The sequence below is a fragment of the Hibiscus syriacus genome, unplaced genomic scaffold (assembly GCF_006381635.1).
Source record: "Hibiscus syriacus cultivar Baekdansim isolate YM2019G1 unplaced genomic scaffold, ASM638163v2 tig00110963_pilon, whole genome shotgun sequence".
NCBI classification, from domain to species: domain Eukaryota; kingdom Viridiplantae; phylum Streptophyta; class Magnoliopsida; order Malvales; family Malvaceae; genus Hibiscus; species Hibiscus syriacus.
Window position 1 is genome coordinate 1,047,501 of NW_024062936.1, and position 22,135 is coordinate 1,069,635.

The 22,135-nt window shown below is 36.1% G+C and overlaps 1 protein-coding gene and 1 pseudogene across 1 annotated transcript; both read right to left on the reverse strand.

Annotated features, from left to right (window-relative positions):
• LOC120148563 overlaps positions 1-9,604 on the reverse strand; it is a 14,487-nt pseudogene extending 4,883 nt beyond the window's left edge.
• A 4,742-nt stretch (positions 9,605-14,346) lies between these two features.
• Positions 14,347-15,101, reverse strand: LOC120148583 (ethylene-responsive transcription factor ERF003-like). The gene is made up of 2 exons (XM_039161661.1): positions 14,936-15,101; positions 14,347-14,842 (listed from the first exon to the last, which is right to left on the reverse strand). The coding sequence occupies exons 1-2, from the start codon at positions 15,016-15,018 to the stop codon at positions 14,386-14,388; spliced, it is 540 nt and encodes a 179-aa protein (XP_039017592.1). The 5' UTR covers positions 15,019-15,101; the 3' UTR covers positions 14,347-14,385.
• Positions 15,102-22,135: the final 7,034 nt, after the last annotated feature.

Consider the following 22,135-nt stretch of genomic DNA (forward strand, 5'->3'; position numbering starts at 1 on the left):
AGATCAGTTAAAAACTACAGCCACAGAGCATACTCAGAATTTCAAGAGACCTTAAAAACGTGGATCTGATACCAATTGTTGAATCAAAATAGAGTAAAAACTCTAATTGATCGAGAAGAAGAAAAAACTCTTTAGAATAATCTCACAAAATTGCAAAAGGGAAGAACTCTTAAGAAAGCTTTCAAATGCTTATAATTAAGCTTTGATTGTTGGATGATAAAACTTAAATACAAGTATGGTATTTATAGGTTACAAGAAACAATCTAAACCACTCATTAAAATAAGCACTAAATAATCTAAACCATTGAAATTAAAACATGAGAAAAATACGTAATTTTCACCTAACTAAATTGATGTAAGCAATGACATCAAAACTAAATTGATGTAAGCAATGACATCAAATTAATTTAGGTGTGAACTTATTTAGGCTAATATTGAATTTTCAACATACTTCAGTACGCTTCTTGGCTTGTTCGGCGATCTCCGACAACTCTCGGTAGCTGCTCTTCTCATTCAAGATTTCTTCAGTTCCGGGAGCCTGTAATCCGTAAAGGGTCCGTTGTGCCGTAGCCCATTGTGCTTCCCTCTTTCCCTTTCCATAATCCTTCTTTGTTGTGAAAGCGGTCTATGTATGATGTGTGCAAATATGAAAGGGATGGTCAATATCAAAAAGAGAAAAACAACTTTCATTCATTGTTTCAGTTTTCATTAAAGGTAAATGGTTTTGCATACCTTGTTCTGAAGAAGATTATCCCAGGCCTTTCCGCTTAACGAATACCGGGTTATGAACTTGAGAACATCGAGTGGGAAGTAGGCAATTAAACTGTAGAGCCAAATGACACCAGCCCAACCCCATCCAATGCTTTTAATTCTAGCGAATTCCCATTGTGCATAAACAGAAAGCACAGTAGCCACCTTAGAAAGTTGAACACCAGACAAAAAAAATATCAGTCAGCTATTCTTGTATAAAGAATTCTGCAATGATGTCAAGCAACCGGGATTGGAATTTTAAAGAACTCACCAATTGTGCTAGAATGAAAGCAACCACTAGCAAGAGACCGGGGCGCTCGATAAAAGACCAGCTCTGAGAACGAGTGACAAAGATGAGTGCCTGGTTCACGATACTCACTTGGAGATAGCTGCTGTAAGTTCATCCTGATTGTTCCGAATGGATTTTACCCCCAAACTTCAACTGCAATAATGATAAACCTTTAATGGTTGCTTTGTGGTTCATAGTATGGCTTCAAGGAGAATGTAAAGAGTTCTTTTTCTTACCGAAAAGAAATCGGATTTGTTAGCAGCCCAGAAGAAAAGAACAGTCATGCAGGCAAGATAGGTTCCAAGGACAACGCCAGTGGCAAAGATCTCCTTGAGCTTCCATGAGTCAGGCACAGGAGATGGCTTAACCCTGTCCTTGGAGATGGTCATAATAGTTCCGTCGTTGAGTATAGCAATGATCAAAACCATGAAAGGGGAGAAGTCATGTTGAAAATTCAATATTAGCCTATATGTTCACACCTAAATTAATTTGATGTCATTGCTTACATCAATTTAGTTTTGATGTCATTGCTTACATCAATTTAGTTAGGTGAAAATTAAGTATTTTTCTCATGTTTTAATTTTAATGGTTTAGATTATTTAGTGTTTATTTTAATGAGTGGTTTAGATTGTTTCTTGTAACCTATAAATACCCTACTTGTATTTGAGTTTTATCATCCAACAATCAAAGCTTAATTATAAGCATTTGAAAGCTTTCTTGAGAGTTCTTCCCTTTTGCAATTTTGTGAGATTATTCTAAAGAGAGTTTTTTTTTTGATAAATTAGAGTTTTTACTCTATTTTGATTCAACAATTGGTATCCGAGCCACGTTTTTTAAGATCTCTTGAAATTCTGAGTATGCTCTGTGGCTGCAGTTTTTAACTGATCTTCCACATCAGAAAATATTTCTTTAGTTATTGTCGAGGTTATTACAAACCTTATGGAGCTTCTTTGTGTTTAGAGTAATTTAGTACTCTGCACGTTTGTTACTCAAGCTTGTTCGGTGTAGTCAAAGCCTTGCCGTTAAGATGGGTGATCTTCAAGTAGTTGGAGGAATCAAGAAGCTCAACAACAAAAACTACAACACGTGGGCAACATGTATGGAGTCATACTTACAAGGTCAAGACCTTTGGGAGGTTGTCGGTGGTGGTGAAGTTACGCAACCGGCGACAGAAGATGCCAATGGAATCTTGCGAAAGTGGAAAATTAAAGCAGGCAAAGCAATGTTTGCTTTAAAGACCACAATTGAAGAAGAAATGTTGGAGCACATCCGGGATGCTAAAACACCAAAGGAAGCATGGGACACTTTTGTTACACTCTTTTCGAAGAGGAACGATACAAAATTGCAACTTCTCGAGAATGAACTTCTATCAATGGCGCAACGCGACATGGCGGTTGCCCAATACTTTCACAAGGTGAAGTCGATATGCCGTGAAATTTCAGAATTAGATCCGACAGCTGCTATTGGGGAAGCCAGGATAAAAAGAATAATTGTCCATGGTTTGAGACCCGAATATCGAGGGTTTGTTGCCGCTGTACAGGGATGGCCGACACAACCATCGCTTGTTGAGTTCGAAAATTTGCTTGCAGGTCAAGAAGCCATGGCCAAGCAAATGGGAGGAGTCTCGTTGAAGGGTGAAGAGGAAGCGCTCTACACCAGCAAAAGCAGAGGCACTTTTCAGCGGTATACTGGCAATGGATCTAAAAAGGATGGTGACAAGGTGAAAAATTACCAAGGAAAGGGAGGCCCTCATTCAGGGGGAGCTTCCAAGAATCGCGGTAATAGTAGAAAGTTCGATGGCAAGTGTTACAATTGTGGGAAGATGGGCCACATGGCAAAAGACTGTTGGACCAAGAAAAAGCCTGTTGAAAGTAATACTGCTACTTCTTGTTCGAAGGAGAATAGTGAAGATGGTTGGGATGCTGAAGCGTTATTTGCTACGGAGGAAGAAGAATTAGCTCTCACGGTAACAACACCAGAACGGATTGACTACAAGAATGATTGGATCGTAGATTCTGGCTGCTCAAATCATATGATGGGTGACAAACAGAAGTTGCAAAACCTGTCTGAGTACAATGGAGGTCGTGTGGTGGTGACAGCTGACAACTCAAGGTTACCGATAACTCACATCGGTAAGACAATAGTTACTCCTCGATATAATACTAACCAGGTGCAACTCCAAGATGTTTACCATGTCCCAGGAATGAAGAAAAATTTGCTATATGTGGCTCAACTAACATCATCAGGCCATTATGTCTTATTTGGTCCCCAAGACGTGAAGGTTTATCGTGACGTCAAAATCACAGAAACACCAACAATGGAGGGACGACGTTTGGAATCAATTTACGTGATGTCAGCAGAGTCTGCATATGTGGACAGGACAAGGAAAAATGAGACATCAGATCTATGGCACATGCGGTTAGGTCACGTTAGCTATTCCAAGCTAAGTGTGATGGTGAAGAAGTCTATGCTTAAGGGGCTTCCTCAACTAGACGTGAGAACAGACACGGTCTGTGCGGGATGCCAGTATGGTAAAGCACACCAATTACCATATGACGAGTCGAAGTTTAAAGGAAAAGAACCTTTGAAGTTGGTTCACTCTGATGTGTTCGGACCGGTTAAGCAACAGTCAATTAGCGGTATGCGGTACATGGTAACATTCATTGATGACTTCTCCAGGTATGTGTGGGTTTTCTTTATGAAAGAAAAATCTGATACTTTCTCAAAGTTTAAAGAGTTCAGAGACTCAGCTGAAGGAGAAGTGGGAAAGAAGATATGCTGCTTGCGCATAGACAACGGAGGAGAATATAGATCAAACGAGTTCTCTCAATACCTAAGGGAATGTCGAATACGTCATCAGTACACTTGTGCCAACACGCCACAACAGAATGGTGTAGCGGAAAGAAAAAACCGGCATCTTGCAGAAATTTGTCGAAGTATGTTACATGCAAAGAACGTATCTGGAAGGTTTTGGGCTGAAGCAATGAGGACTGCAGCCTTTGTGATCAACAGACTTCCTCAACCAAGGTTAGGATTTGTTTCACCCTTTGAGAAACTATGGAACATAAAACCTACAGTTAGCTACTTTCGAGTATTTGGCTGTGTATGTTATGTGTTTGTTCCTGATCATTTACGGAGCAAATTTGACAAGAAAGTTGTTAGATGTATCTTTGTGGGATATGATAGCCAGAGAAAGGGGTGGAAATGTTGTGATCCAATTAGTGGAAGATGCTACACGTCACGAAATGTGGTATTTGATGAAGCATCTTCTTGGTGGTCCTCAGAGAAGGAGGTGTTGCCAGATTCGAGAGAATTTGGAGACAAACTACAACAAAAGATGGGGGAGCATGATGTTCAACTTCAAACAAGTTCAGATGAATCAGAAGATCCAAATGGCGATGATGTCGAACAAAGAGTGACTCAGAATCCGTGGCAAACTGGCGTGTATCAACAACCAAACGAAGAAGGTGGGCCTAGTGAAACAGAAGAATCAATTCCACAATCTCAACTTCGAAGGTCAACAAGAATACGAAGGCCAAATCCCAAATATGCCAATGCAGCCATAATTGAAGAAGCAACGGAGCCTGAGACGTTCGAAGAAGCATCGAAGAGTTCTGAGTGGATGACAGCTATGAAAGAAGAGATCGATGCACTTCAGCAAAATCAAACTTGGGATATTGTACCAAAGATAAAAGATGTGAAACTCATATCTTGCAAATGGGTTTACAAGATAAAGCGCCGTCCAGATGGGTTAATCGAGAGGTACAAAGCGCGATTGGTAGCTCGTGGTTTCTCTCAACAGTATGGATTAGACTATGATGAAACATTTAGTCCAGTGGCGAAACTTACAACCGTACGAGTCTTACTTGCACTTGCAGCCAACAAAGACTGGAACTTGTGGCAGATGGATGTAAAGAATGCTTTTCTTCATGGAGAGCTAGATCGAGAGATCTACATGACCCAACCAATGGGTTTTCAGAGTCAAGATCATACTGAATATGTGTGTAAGCTGTGAAAAGCACTCTACGGATTGAAACAAGCACCTAGGGCGTGGTATGGTAAGATTGCTGAATTTCTAACGAAAAGTGGTTATTCAGTAACACCTGCAGATTCTAGCTTGTTTGTCAAAGCCAATGAAGGTAAGCTAGCTATCGTGCTAGTGTACGTGGATGACTTAATCATAACGGTGATGATGAGGCATAAATTCTTCAGACGAAGGAGAATTTATCAGTTCGTTTCCAGATGAAGGAACTTGGACAACTTAAGCACTTCCTTGGTCTAGAGGTTGATCGTACACACGAAGGAATATTTCTATGTCAACAGAAATATGCTAAAGATTTACTGAAGAGGTTTGGAATGCTCGAATGCAAGTCAACTTCAACGCCAATGGAACCAAATATCAAAATGTGTGCACATGAAGGAAAAGATTTGGAAGATGCAACAATGTATCGACAATTGGTAGGTAGTCTGATCTACTTAACCTTGACCCGACCTGACATTTCTTATGCAGTTGGTGTGATGAGTCGGTATATGCAAAATCCAAAGAAGCCTCATTTGGAAGCAGTTCGACGAATACTGAGATATGTGAAGAATACAATTGACTATGGTCTTTTGTACAAGAAAGGTGAAGACTGCAAGTTAGTTGGTTATTGTGATGCTGATTATGCAGGAGATCATGACACCAGGAGATCAACAACTGGGTATGTTTTAAGCTTGGCTCCGGAACAATTTCTTGGTGTAGCAAAAGACAACCAACGGTATCATTGTCAACCACTGAAGCTGAGTATCGAGCAGCAGCAATGGCAGCTCAAGAGAGTACATGGTTGATACAGTTGATGAATAATCTACATCAACCAGTAGATTATGCAATTCCGTTGTATTGTGACAACCAATCGGCAATTCGGCTAGCGGAGAATCCTGTCTTTCATGCAAGAACTAAACATGTGGAAGTACATTACCACTTTGTTAGGGAAAAAGTTTTGCAAGAAGAGATTGAGATGAGGCAAATCAAGACAGATGAGCAAATTGCTGACTTGTTTACAAAAAGCTTGAGTGTTGGAAAGTTTGAACATTTCCGTCGTCAGCATGGCGTGATTCAAAGAATGGAGGCTAACATTGAGGGGGAGTGTTGAAAATTCAATATTAGCCTATATGTTCACACCTAAATTAATTTGATGTCATTGCTTACATCAATTTAGTTTTGATGTCATTGCTTACATCAATTTAGTTAGGTGAAAATTAAGTATTTTTCTCATGTTTTAATTTTAATGGTTTAGATTATTTAGTGTTTATTTTAATGAGTGGTTTAGATTGTTTCTTGTAACCTATAAATACCCTACTTGTATTTGAGTTTTATCATCCAACAATCAAAGCTTAATTATAAGCATTTGAAAGCTTTCTTGAGAGTTCTTCCCTTTTGCAATTTTGTGAGATTATTCTAAAGAGAGTTATTTTTTTGATCAATTAGAGTTTTTACTCTATTTTGATTCAACAAGTCAAACTTCCAAATTAGAGCAAGCAGCATGAAACCGAGCACGATACGGATAGTGATGGAGACGGCATAGATGGTATAGTTTTTCATTCCCTGGAAAATTGCTCTGCTTGTTAAAACAGCACTAACAATCACACTCAGTCCAGGTTCTGATAATTCTATATCTGATGCACTTCGAGCAGCATCGGTTGCATCATCGACTGCTATTCCAATGTCTGCCTTCTTAAGGGCTGGTGCATCATTCACACCATCTCCGGTCATGCCACAAATATGTTTCCTTTCTTGTAGCCTCTTCACAATATCATATTTGTGCTCTGGATGGTAAGTTCATTAGTTAGGACAAGACTAGGATGATAGTTTTTTTTTATAGAAAACAAATTGTTTATCAATTCAATTACCTGGGAAAACTCCAGCAAATCCATCAGCCTTTTCAAAAAGCTCATCAACGTCGACTGTGTCGACTCTTTCATCTTTATTTTGGCCAAGGAGTGAAGATTATGGATACATGTTGGTTCCCATGCCAAGCCTCCTACCCGTTTCCTTACCAATCACCAACTGATCACCAGTTATCATCTTGACATTGACACCAAGATGGAGTGCACGACTAATTGTCTCGGCACTATCATGTCTTGGAGGATCGAAAAGAGGTAAAAGACCCACAAACTCCAAGAGACTTTCTGGGTTGTCCTTGGTTTTCTCGGGAACAGTCTAAAAATCCAAACAAGTTTGTTCCACCATAAGCTTTTCTTCCAATTGCATCTTAAAATAAAACATAAATATGAAGAAAAACCGCATACAAACTCACTTGTATAGCCACACCAAGAGAACGAAGTCCACGATCAGCAAATTTATCAATGATATCATGCGCTTTCTTCTTCACGTCTTCTCGAAGGACGCAGAGTTCAATAATCTGATAGAGATGTCAGGTAAAGATCAGAAGCAAAAAAGCAAAGCCAAGAAGAGAAAAATGTTGTACAAGCTGCTGCTGTTTATTACCTGCTCTGGTGCACCTTTGCTGACTCGATGCCAGGAGCCATCAGAGTCAATATATGTCATGGCTGTACGCTTGTCAACCGGGTTAAAAGGGAAGAAATGCACCTCAGTGATACCCTATCTAGCCTGTATATAAAATGTAAGAGTTATTTGCATAACATGAACTAGATTCAGATTCCATCAGAAAGGCTTTGCAGTCCTAAACTGAAAGGACTAAAAAAAATTAATGGAAATGGACTGAGATACACAAGCAATAATAGTTTACCTCCTTGGGGTCACCTACCATTCCAACAATGGGGCATTAATAGCATCTTGGTTCTCAACCCTAGAGGCCCTTGCGGCGAGTAAAAGAAGCATTTCCTTATCAACACCCTTTGCAAATACCTGAAATTTCAGTTTTATGATCAATGAGTTATGGTTTTTGAAGAAATGAATTATTTCTTTGATTAACTTGGTATGTTACGGTTCTTAGTTAATGATTGCTTTTGAATGTGAATCCGTAAAATAACCAGGTTTTTATCAATAATTTCCATCGAATTCATAGACCAACCTCAACCATGCTCGTCTACAGTAATCTTGTTTAAAGTAAGTGTCCCAGTCTTGTCACTGCAGAGTACATCCATTCCTGCCATTTCCTCAATAGCTGTCATTCTCTTTGTAATAGCTCCTTGTTGAGAAAGCCGGTGAGACCTGATGGCCATCGTGACTGATAAAACTGTTGGCATGGCGATAGGAATCCCTCCGATGAGAAGAACCAAGAGATTATCAATTCCATTCCTATATTTTCGACGTTGGATCGGATACATCACTATAATCTCAATGAACATGCCCAATGCAATTGAGCATATGCAGAAGTTCCCGATTGCTGTCAGCACCTGATCAATCAATTAACATGCAGCGCACACATCACTACATCAGATACAAATGAAGGACATAGCTGCAGAATTATAAGCTTGTGTGAACTTATAATCTTGTTAGATTACCTTCTGGAAGTGCCCTACGTTGTTGGTGCTATCTACCAGGTGAGCAGCTTTACCAAAGAAGGTATGAACGTCGGTAGCGATAACAACAGCCTCAAGCTCACCTTGCTTGACAGTAGAACCCGAGTATAACCCATCACCTGGGTTCTTGTTTACCGGCAAAGACTCACCAGTTACGGCAGATTGATCGACCTTGAGCGAATCACCTTCGAGGAGACGAGCATCTGCCGGGATAATATCTCCCAATTTGATGCTGATGATATCTCCGGGTACCAAGATCGCAGCTTCTTGCTCACCCCATTTCCCATTTCGTAAGACCTATATAAGCCATTCAAATGAAACATCAGCTCAAGTATGCAGAATATGCTTGTGTCGTCCAATTAATGATGTAAACAAGCTTAAGCCACCTTGGCTTTGGGAGCAAGACCAGCCATAAGTGCGGCAGCAGCATTGCCCGCATTGTTCTCTTCAATGAAACTGATGGTGGAGTTAATGATAAGCAATGCGGTGATACCAACGAAATCTTGCCAATCTGAGGGCTTGCCCTGCATTTTTTTTTTGTTTATTGAGTTAAAAGATTTGTTTATCAAACTGCAATGCAAGTGCTAGAAAAGAGAAGGATGAATACTCCTCCATTGGCCAAAGCAATGGCCATGATTGCTGCAATCTTCATAACCCATGAGAGAGGATTCCACATGAATCCCAAGAACTTCAAAAGCTTGCTTTCCAGTTTGAAATTTATTCAACACTAATAAACTCCTCTCCACATTTATATATCTATTAATATATATATATATATATGTGTGTGAGAATGGGAAAAAAAATGGGGAAACAGAATAGCAAAACTTACACTCTTTCTCTTCTCTTCGAGTTTGTTCGTGCCAAGGATTTGCAGTCTCTTCAGTCCTTCCTCGGTGATCAAGCCTTCCTTGGTTCAATTCAACTGCTCAAACACTTCTTGAACGGGAATTCGCTCCTACAACCACACACAAAACCATCAAACAATCCTGTGTTTGCAAATACTCCCAAATATATATATTTCCTTACAAGATCGACATTCTCGTTCTTGATTTCCTGCAAAGAGTCGTCTATGTCCACCATCTTTTTTTTTGGCTCTTGTTTTCACAGTGAATCAGTTAGTGTTATATCAAAACAAAGCTACTAACTTGGAGTCTTATTTAAAGCTTTTTTAATGACTCTTTCTCTTCCAAAAGAATTGTTGTTTTTTTTTTTTTTGGATTTGGATTTTGTTTGTTAGTAAAATACTGAACTTGTTTGACAAATCACACAGCTTGAATGATTAAGTGAGAGTTGGAGTAAATATATATACGAATCCAGTGTACCCTAAAAATAACCCGAAAACTAAACGATCGATGGAGCGCGATTCTCTTTCGTTGTAGAAATCGTAACGCAAAAGGGGGCGTTGCATGCCATCAATCATGCGGTGAATGGATCTTTGTATAGGACAAATTATCTTTACATTCTTTTGGAAAGAAAAAAAATTAAAAATTAAAATAATCTTTTTATTCTAAATATTTTTTAACTGAATTTATTTTCTCCGTCTTTATCACGCGTGTAAAAACTAAGTGATTTTTTTAAGATTTTCTTACACTTATTTTTTATTTAAATAATTAAATATATTTAAGTTTTTAACAAAAAAAAAAAGTCTTATTAGCTAGAAACATTCTAATCGGTCGGAGCATTTAGTTTCTCGGAATATCTAAGAGAGAATTATTTATTATAATGATAAATCATACCGTTGATCATTAAACTTCACACTTTCTCCTATTTTATTTATTGCACTTTCAGTTTTTCTATTTTGCTCACTGAATTTTATAGATTAAATTATTTTTCTCACTTTGTGATTAACTTTTTCACGGTGTTATAACATGACACAAGCATCAAAACGACATCGTTTTGAAAAACTCAAATATACACCAAAATGAAGTGTTTCAAATCCTCTTCTTTCCTCCCATTTTTTCTCTCTATTTTGTAAATAAGGTGATCGATTGTAACCGCCGGTCACCATGTTATTTTTCATTCCAGTCTACCATCGTTGATGGTGGTGGTTCGGTCTCAAAGTTCAGTGAGTAAAATAGAATAATTGAAAATAGGACTAGTAAAATAGGAGAAAAAATAAAATTCAATGAGGAATGGTGTAATTGACCATTATCATAATATAACATTATTTGACACATTATTACCAATATTATAATATCTAAATTTTATAAAATTATTCTTATGATATATTTTCTGATATTTTAACGGCTAATGTTAAACTAAAATTATTTATATGAAAATTTATAAAATTATTTTCATTATATTATATACGTTTTATAATATTTTTTATTTTAAATATTCTTGAAATATTTATAAAATTTATAAATAATTAAAAAATTAATCATGTGATGTAAATTATTCGACCGTTAATATCTGATATTAAATCAAGATTTGGTTTTTCTCGATCATTGCTTAATATATTATCTCATCATATTTATGTTCAATCGGATAGAGACAGATATTTATCTTAAAAGAACTATTCTTTTTAAAAGATTAAAAAAATGTAATCATCAATATTGTACATATGTATTGTACTTTTAAATTTGTAAAACAATTAAAAATAATAATTTTAAAAAATGTTTGGGGTGATAAAAATAAGTCCCATGATTTATCATTGAGCATGAGTAGATTAATAAAAACGAAGGCAATCATTTTTATTGTATTTAAAAAATAATTAAAAAAATATTTAGAGTCATAAATAATCTCGATTATTAATCTTAGCTTAAATGGACGTAGAAAATATATTCCACAATGGAAATTAATAAGCTTATTTTAGCCAATTAATTATTTAATTTTAGTCAATGATTAAAAAGATTAAATAAATTTAATTTATAAAAAAAAATTGTTAGTAGAATTTCATACTCAACCTCTAATCAAGGTATTGATGATTCTGGATTAATAAACTAAAATACTATAAAATAATAAAAACTCCGTCTTTTTCTATTATAAAATACTTTAAAAATTTTAATTAAAATTCATTTATGTTTAATTTTTTAATAAAACATATTAATTTACAGGATATTTTATGTAAAACAGAAATGATTTCACTATATCTGTTTTTAAAAATATGATTTATATTAGAGACGAATGTGGTGTTTTTTCCGAAAAATCACCGGTGATCGGTATATTTATCGATCTAACACCGGTCAGATTATATTTCCCGATCTAACACCCGTAGTAGTAAAGCGCGCTCCCTGCCCCGCTCTCTATATGCTGATTTGGCGCCACGTGGGGTATAGCGTGCCCCCTATACCGCGTTATACGCTGATATGACTTACACGTGGGTATAACACGGCCCCTAATCCGTGCTATAACTGTTTATCTGACACGTGGGGTATAGTTCGGTACAGAGGGCGCGCTATACCTTTAATTACCCCCCAATCCTCCCTATAAATACCACATCCTCTATTACTTTCATCACACCATATTCTCTCAAATATTCTCAAATACTATCTCTATTTAAGGTATGTTTTATAATATTTTTAATATTATGTATTTAATTTATTTAAGCATTTTACTTTATTTAATACTCTGGACTGAACAGAATTACGGATATTATAATTTGTTATAGCCATCACCACTTCTTCTTTGCTTGAAAACTCCATGCCTAAATATAACTCACCATTATTTATTGATGAGTAATATCCATAGTCACCGAGATGATGCATATCCGCAAATTCTGGCCTATACATTGCACCATAATCAGCTTCATACATGTGTGCAAGAGGGTCAGTTTGTGCCACATTTCCTGGAACTTCATCATCATCGGAGTTGAATTGCGGTGATTCTGTGTGAATGAATAGTCCAGTCTCAGCACCATCCGCACCAGGCTCACGAAGCGGTTCTTCTGGTGGGGATGATAGTTCATCCATGCTCTCCACATTTAGGTCGAAGAACCTACTACTTGCACGCCTTCCCCTTGAACTGGAAGGCATATCGACATTGAGATCGAAAAAGCTCGCAGTCGAATGCCTCCCCCTGGAGCTTGAAGCCATCGTGTCAAATGGAAACTGCACAGATGGTTGCGTCGATGGCATCTCCATATGGTCAAAGAAATTTGCAGATGAATGCCTTCCCCTTGAACTGGACGCGGTGTTGCCATACAGATTGTTCGTGGACCCACCTCAGTACATATCATAAGGAGTTGCGGATGAATGTCTCCCCATTATGACATTAAAATCATTACACATTACTATAGTCGGGCTGTCAACTTGATCAACTTGTTCAGCCAGCCCATAGTGGGAGCTTAAAGATTGACCCCGAATAGCACGCACTTGAACAAAATGTGCATACATCTCAATAGCGGTGTCTGAATAATTACTTTGAGCTTCAATCATCATTTGAACATTATCATTGTTCGAAAGTTCAAACGTTATATAAGTTAATGGCAACAATGATGTTGGAAATCTGTACTGCAACGACGACATTCTTCTACTACTTCCAATATGAATCTTCCTCGAAATCTTCGTTATCAGCTCCTCAAGAGTTATGTTTCTCTTTAATGATATTTTAACACGCTCATTTGATACGAAAACAACGCCGGTTTCATATTCTCGAATTTCACCATCATAATAAACAATAGCTGAAAGTCACGTCATTCTTTGAGTTTAAAAGTGCGACAATATTATATCTGCAAAAAAAAATAACTGAAATAAACCTGATTAAATAAATTATATATGAACGAAAATATAACACAATAAATTTTTTACACATCAACGTAAATAATTTAAATAATATAATTTTATATTATTACCTGTACCGAAAAACTATTTTTACGTATGCTCCTGCTTTTCAATTTTACAAACATAAAAATTAATTGAAAATAATTAGTATAATATTTTTTTTCAAATAATCATAATAAACACTAAGTATAATAAAAAAAATTTATAATAAAATTTATAACGAAAAATCGCACGAACTTCTAAATCAAATATGAGAAAATTACCAAAATTATTACTCGTTGACGGAATTGTTGTATTAATTTATAAGTTAGAGGAGAGAGATGTGAGGAGATGTAAGAAATTTAACGGGAGCGAAGGGTATTTATAACCATATAAGGCACGGTACCTGCACCGCGCTATATGTAATTATTCAGATAAAGGTATAACGTGGACTAGGGTCCGCGCTAAATATAATTCAAACCCAGGTATAGCGTTGAGCAGGGGCAGCGCTATACCCCTACGTGGCGTATAGCGCGGATCAGGGGCCGTGCTATACCCACGTGTAAGCCATGTCAGCGTATAGTGTGATACAGGGAGTGCGCTTTAATGCTACGGGTGTTAGATCGGGAAATATAATATGATCGGTAAATATACCGATCACCGGTGATTTTTTAGGAAAAACGTCGACGAATGTAGTATTTTATGTTGGGTGTGAAATTAAAAAGTTATATTAAAAATTTAATGATGTTAAATTATATCATTAATGAAAAATACAAAAAATATTTAAATTATGGGAGAATTTAAAACTTTTGAGAAGTGTGACCGCAATACAACACTCGTTTGATTTATCTTTGACTAATGTGATGTATAATTATGATCAATAAATGAACGTTATTTAAAAAATTAATCAAAATAAAGGTTAGATTAAAATAATTTTATCAGTACTTTTCATTATAAAAAACATAGATTTAATTTAAAAGAACTATTCTTTACTTCCCAAAGAATTATACTCGGGCTTTATTCCATTAATGTATTCACACTACTTCATGCAAATCAACCATTGCATATGTAGCATATATCAAATCTAATCCCCTAATAAATAGGAAATAAATAAATAAAAAAGAAGCAATTCCATTAACACGTATGGGAAATGCTTGCATTTTAGACAAAGGTTGAACCTACAGGACAAAGTTCAATAGATCCATAATGAAGCAATTCCTCTATCATCTGCTCTACATCATCATCTTCCAGTGGGATGAACTGTTCTTCACTCCCAACTTGACTTTCTTCGTTTCCTTCCCAATTATTCTCCGGATGCCGCCAGCAATCGGTTCCTTCAATATTGCTTCCGGGAACAGCCGAAGTTTGACATTGTGTTGTTGCATAAGAGTCTTTTGCTGCATTTTTCTTTGCCAGCTGCAGTGCTGCCATGTGACATTTATGTAACTTAGCTGCCAAGGTAGCCGAGAGAAGCGTTGATGAAGAATATTGGGTGTTATTGGGATTGTATGGGAAATTGGTTCGTGCTTTGGCCCCGCACATAAGCCTTGCCGCCTCGTCATACGCTCTTGCTGCATCCTCTGCCGTTTCAAATGTTCCTAGCCATATTCTAGTCTTCCTGCAAACACACAAGACACGGTTTTCTCATTAAGGAAAGAATGTGAAAATAATCAAAAAGTAGAGAAAGAAAAAACAGTTTAGAGGAAAGTACAAGATGGGGTGTCGAATTTCAGAGACCCAAGAACCCCAATGTCTTTGGCGAACGCCACGGAATCGCTGTTGAGGTCCTCCCATGCTGGTTTTTTTTTTTAATGAGAAACGTAAGTGTTTGTGTTATGTCTGAGGGAGAACAAAGGCGAGACGAAAATGAGCAGAGAAGAAAGGGAAGGGGAGTTGTGAAGTGGGAGAGCCGAGGAGCTTATATACAAGCTTCTTTGGCGGCATTCTGAAACTAGCGAATATTGATGATTGATCAACATAAGTATAATAGGCCCCACAATGGGTACTTTCTCTTTTTTCCTCTACTTTTGTTTTTATCTCTTTTTACACGAGGAACTATACTTTTTCCTCTATTTCCCCCACTTTTTCATTGGTCGACTCATTATATACACACACGAATGTAGGAATAAATTGTTGGATTAAAATCCATATCAATGTACACAAATGTATAATGTATAATGTTATCATAAAGAATGATACAAAATTAAGTGACCATTTATGTTATATGTGTCGTGGGTACTAAAGTGTCATGAAATTAAAGTGTAGATATCTTAATTTGTATTTATAGTTCGATGAGGGCAGAATTATAAATACTTAATAGATTGACTTAATATTCGATCTATAGAAATAGGTAGTGGTTCCAAGAAATAGGTTAACTTGTATTACTTTTATCCCGTCAGAGAGTTTTTACGACAAGAGCAAACCCTATCACAACCAAAGAAAGACTCAAATATTTCTATTTATCAATTAATTCAAGTACGCTTCCGCAAATCTATGATTTGATCTTCGTTTATTTTCGTATTTTTATTATTTTATTTTATTCTAACTAGTGGTGTCATCACCAAATTATGTTGAATCATTAAGAATCAATTGAGTTTAATATTTATGGTCAAGAGATTAAAATTTTCATATGTTTTCTTTTTCTATTTGATTGGTTGTCGTGATATTCAATCGGTTATTATATTGTAATTGTTGAGAAATTAATTGTGTTCCCTGATCTTGAATTGAGTGCCTTAATAGCAATTCTTCAAATACGTTTTTTCCTTTGTTGTTAATGGATTGGATTCGACTTCATTTACCTTGTTGAATTTTTTATGGGTAAAGTATAGTAATGGTCACTGAACTTTTCTAAAGCTTTCATTTAGGTCCCCCAACTTTTAAAACTTGCAATACAGTCTCCCAACATTTAGTCCGTTTGCAATATAGTCCCCCAATATTTAGTCTGTTTGCAATATGGTCTCTGACCGTTTGATGCCGTTACACTGCCATTAGTACATTTTCAATATGGTCACTAAACTTTTCAGGCACTTGTATTTAGGTCCCCTAACTTTTAAAACTTGGAACACAATCCTAAATTTCATTTTAAACCCCAAATTCCTTTTCAATCTCGAATTTCCTTTTTCGCTTTTATCTTCTCATTTCCAGCACAACTTTTTAGTCGGGGATGCATGAGAAATTCTAATCTAACTTTGAATTATGTGGGGGTGTTGACTTGAATAAGGGTCCATTGAGAGAAGACACGACCAAGGGATTATCGGGACTATCAACGATTCAAGGTGTAATGTTAGATATATATGTCATCTCAGGTGAAGCATAGATGTTTGATGAAATGCTTGTGAGAAAAAAATGGGGTTAGAAATGCAGAGTTGACAAATACTACTAAGGTGAAGTAAATATCATTGTTGAAAGTCGCCAATAAAACTGGAATTATTTTGTATAAATGACATATAATAATTTCTTCGTTTAATCCCTATGCTTAAAGATTTTCCAATAGATGATCAAATATAATGAAATCCCAAATAGTGCATTCACCTCTCAGTCTCTTTCGTAACTCGAAAGACATTATGACAGGGTCAAGTAGTTGCTCCAAATATAGTATGTTGTCATGATGCCTTTCGAGTTGCGTGCATGTAGAATTATCTTCTAAAGCCATAATTCAATACAATTCAACTGTAAAATTTCCAAAACATGTAAAAAAATTTAATTCGTTCACGATATATCAGTTCCATAATCAACATGAACTTATTAAAAAGAATACGAGCTCATAGGACGCCGAAAACTATAGGTCGGATCAATACAATTCCCAGTAAACAAGTACCAACAGTCTCTTGGATCGAGCCTGGAGATTTCACTATGTCGATACTCACAACCAATTCCCTGATGTAAGAAAACCTAACAAGAAGATCAAAATATTTACCCTAGGACCCTATTTCACTTCTATTCTGATGGACTGAATATCTTTCATAAGGAGTACTAAAGTTTTGATTAAGAAGAAAGAAAGAAAATTAGATGGTTTTGGTTCAAGACTAACACTGAATATCCAGATCATTGACATGCAGTTCCAGAAACATAAAAATTTCAACAAAAAAACACACAATGCGAGCTGAAAATGAGAAAGTGCGAAAGAGGAAAAGCTTACTTCCGGATAGCCTAAAAGAGAAAATAAATACATTCTTGCAAGTGAGGGGAGAGGCTAATAAATAAATGCAATCGGTTTTGCGTTCAAGCAATTCTTCCTCCATTTTTTTCTTTGTAAATAAAAAGCTGAAAGACAGAGCACTGCTTGGGTTTACAATTTTACATGGCGGAAAATTGAAGAACAAAAACCAAACGAGAGGTGAATGCACTATTTGGGATTTCATTATATTTGATCATCTATTGGAAATCTTTAAGCATAAGGATTAAACGAATAAATTATTATATGTCATTTATACAAAATAATTCCAGCTTTGTTAGTGACTTTCAACAATGATACTTACTTCATCTTAGTAGTATTTGTCAACTCTGTATTTCTAACCCCATTTTTTTCTCACAAACATTTCACCGAACATCTATGCTTCACCTGAGATGACATGTATCTAGCATTACACCTTGAATCGTTGATGGTCCCGATAGTCCCTTGGTCGGGTCTTCTCTCAATGGACCCTTATTCAAGTCAACACCTCCACATAATTCAAGTCAACACCTCCACATAATTCAAGTCAATACCTCCACATAATTCAAAGTTAGATTAGAATTTCCCATGCATCCCCAACTGAAAAGTTACGCTAGAAATGAGAAGAGAGAAACGAAAAAGGAAATTCGAGATCGAAAAGGAATTTAGGGTTTAGAATGAAATTTAAGAATGTGTTACAAGTTTTAAAAGTTGGGGGACCTAAATGCAAGTGCCTGAAAAGTTCAGTGATCATATTGATAACGAACTAATAACAGTGTAACGGCGTCAAACGGTTGGGGACCATATTGTAAACAGATTAAATGTTGGGGATCATATTGCAAACGGACTAAATGTTGGGAGACTGTATTGTAAGTTTTAAAAGTTGGGGGACCTAAATGAAATCTTTAGAAAAGTTCAATGACCATTTCTATACTTTACCCTTTTTTAATTGATGAAAGTGTCACATTCACTTTTATATTGGACCATATTAGTGTGTTAAAAAAGTTCATTATGTATGCAGTGCTTTGATGTAAACTATGTTTTTTTTTTTAAATTTCTTAAAAATTACGAGACATTAGAAGTATGCTTGATCCAAGTTGAATGCTTGGGTATTGTCATCTTTATTAGTGTCTTACAAGATTGAATATACATATTTGGTTTTGGTTTATTGAATCATGTTTTAATTTGATTTGGTGAATCCATAATTATGAAATTCTTGAGAAGTAGTTAAATATTTAGATTTTTGGTTTCTAATAACATCATTTAGATAATCTTATTATGAATTATTTTAGAAACCATGACGTGATTAGAAAAATCAATTTTGGTTTTTGACTATTATGGATATGGAATATATATTTGGCATTGAAAAATCTTAAGGTTGTACATTTAACAGGAAACATATGTTGCCCTAGTGAGAGATTGTTGGATTAAAATCCATATAAAGTGGGCACATATGTATAATGTTATCATAAAGTATGACACAAAATTAAGTGACCAATTATGTTATATGCGTCATGGGTACTAAAGTGTCATGGAATTAAAGTGTAGATATCGTAAGTTATATTTATAATAAAATGAGGGGCAAAATAAATACTTAATAGATTGACCTAATAGTCAATCTATATAAATAGGTAATGGTCCCCAAGAAATAGATTAACTTGTATTACTCTTATCCCGTCAAAGAGTTTTTATGGCAAGAACAAACCTATATTCTTGGAAGATCACAATCGAAAAACTCGAAGATTTCAACCTATCAATTAATTCAGGTACGTTTCACAAATCTAATATTTCTTGTTCTGATGATTTTGTATGATTTGATCATGGTTTATTTTCATATTTATTATGATTTGGTTAACATAAATATCACTACAAAGTTGTTGACACCAGATTTTTATTTTTTTTCATATAGATAATATGATTAGAGATTCTGATTAAGTTTCATATGCAATTTTTTCGATAAGCAAGGAAATAAAACGAACAACTAATCTAACTAATTTCGTCTAAAATACATTCTTCTGCCTCTACCAAGTGACTTCTTCAGGAACTGATGTGAAGATTTGAATTCTTCCCCATTGAAATTGTTTTCGTTTTGCCATACAGTCTGCTAATCTGTTTCCTTTCCGATGAACATGATTGACCTTGATTTCCAATTCATTTTCTAGCATCTTTTGGACATGTTGCCCTGTCGAGAGATCCAACTTCTTATTCTCCTTCCTGTGGATATTCATCCATACCTCTTTATTATCTACCTCGAGAATCAGCTTCCTGGTTCCTTGCTCCCATGCTCTTTTTAAACCTTCAAACACCCCTCAGTATTCGACCTCTAGGACTGAACATGAGCCAATCATTTTGTGGAATCCTCATTGCCAATGTCCTTTATCATCTCTCAACATTCCCCCACAAGAAGTTTGTCCGTTTGAGTTATCTGAAGGCTTCATCTGTGTTTAACTTAAACCAGCCAAGTAGGGGTGGTGTCTACCTCGCTTGTGTCCTATCCGAATAACCTTTACATTTCTTTGTTTGTTGCTCTGGCTATGGTTGATTATGTGACTAACCGATTGTTGTGTTCCAAAACCGATTCCCTCTCTATGGCTTCTGGATCAAATATCCGTTTGTTACTATACTTCCAATGAACCACATGATTGCTCCAAAGAGTGTATCCCATGATTCCCCATTCGCCACATATTGTGTAGGGTTAGCAAGGTTCTGAAAGATCCAATCTTTCAGATTTCTCGTGAAGAAATCAGTTTCTTCTCCTTCTTGATGAGCATATTCCATAACGTACTGGCTATTGGACATTGTCTCAACACTTGGTCAGCGTCCTCCCATGTAACTCCGTAACTTGTGCAGCTTACGTCGACTGCGAAGTGCCGTCTGACTTGTTCACCATTGGTTAGGATAACTTCCTTTGACACAAGCCACAAGAAAATTTTAATTCGTTGTGGCCTGTTGTATTGGGTAATTTCCTTCCAAACTCACTTCCTCCCCTCTTGGCTGAATAATGTGTGATTCACATGCTGATTTGTTGTGAATTTCATGACATTTTTCATTTCAGCCTAGAGAGTCTCCACAGAATGATGGAAGTGAAGGTTTAACTGCCATCAATTTTGTAAGAACCAAGAATGGTAGTACTGGTTCAAGTTCCTCCATTTCCACTCTCCTTCATTATCAATAATAGATGTTACTGATACATTTCCCATATCATGAGGAGGCGAGCCTGTATGATGGTTTATTAAAGAACCTATATCGTGTAGCCATGAATCCTGCCAGAATTTTACTTAATGGCCATTGCTTACGTTCCAAAATACCTCATTACATAAGTCCTCCCATATTTTGTCCAGTTCTCGCCAGAGGTTAAAACAACTAGATTTTTTAATGTTGTATGGTAGGATTCCTTGCCATTTGTATTTTGTTCTTAAAAGTTTGGCCAGCTTCATTATTTTTTAGTAGTTGGAATGCGATTTTCAATAGGAACTCTTCATTATGTTGAGTTAGATTTCTCAGCCCCATGCCACCTTTTGTAGGAGGAATATATAATTCATCCTAACTAATTGTTAGAAATCAAACTTGATTTCTATAATGTTGAAAATATGCATATGACAAATAGTTGGCAGCATGGAAATCAAACCTAAAAGTAAAAAAATACGACTATGGAAAATTGAAGAGTATTGTAGAAGCATATGAGTTACTTAGCAACAAAAGACTTTGAAAAGTCAAAGGAAATCCTCTAGTAAGGAATTATAAGGCGGCATGAAGAATGTAGAACCAACTATACGTCTGTTTAATTAGCTTATAATTATATGCAATGTAAGGAAAAAATACAAGTGAGAAAAATAAATATGATTGAAAGCTTAGAAAAGCTAGAGAGAATTTGAGAGAGCTTAACAAAGCTTTGATTAGTGGGGTAACGTATTTTGTTTCGAATTAATAATATTTCGAGTTATATAAATTATCGAGTGCCCACCTACGCTTCCAACAAGTGACCTCAGAGCTTGGTTCGAGTTTAACGTGGTGGAGAAGATGGCCAACATGATTCAACCTCAAATCCTGAAATTGACAAAGACAAATTATGGCAATTGGAGCATTCAAATGAAGGCGTTACTAGGCTCTCAAGATTGTTGGGATATCATCGAGGATGGTTACACCGAGCCTGAAAATGCAGCAGCAGCAGCAGAAGCAGTCCTACCAATGAAGAAAAGAAGTGAAGGAATCCCGAAAAAAAGATAAAAGAACGTTGTTCTTTATTTTTCAAGGAGTAGACGAATCTACCTTTGAAAAATTTTCTGATGCGAAGAACGCAAAAGAAGTGTGGGAGATTTTGTAAAAATCTATACAAGGTGTCGAAAAAGCAAAGAAGGTACGCTTACAAACACTTAGAGCTGAGTTTGAGATGTTAAAAATGAAAAATACGGAAAACATCGATGATTATATTAGCCATGTGAAAGCGGTAATGAATGAAATGAAAAGAAATGGTGAATCACTCGACCATGTTAGAGTGATGGAAAAAAAATTGCTGTCATTAACAAGAAAATTCGATTACGTGGTTGTGGCAATCGAAAAATCAAAAGATTTATCCCAAATTTCGATTGATGAGCTTGTGGGTTTACTTCAAGCCCATGAACAGAAAATGAAACAAAATGAAGATTCTGAAAATTTGGAGCAAGCTCTACAAAGCAAGATGAATGTCAACGAAGGAGAAGCTAGCAGTAGCTATACACGAGGACGAGGAATTAGTGGTGGTTATCGTGGTAGATACAG

Bases quoted from the DNA above. Each gene is read 5' to 3' on its own strand.
- LOC120148583 (XM_039161661.1), bottom strand. From the start codon at position 15,018: ATGGGAGGACCTCAACAGCGATTCCGTGGCGTTCGCCAAAGACATTGG. The intron at 14,843-14,935 runs GTACTTTCCTCT...GTGTGTTTGCAG, and splicing joins GAAATTCGACACCCCATCTT to GAAGACTAGAATATGGCTAG.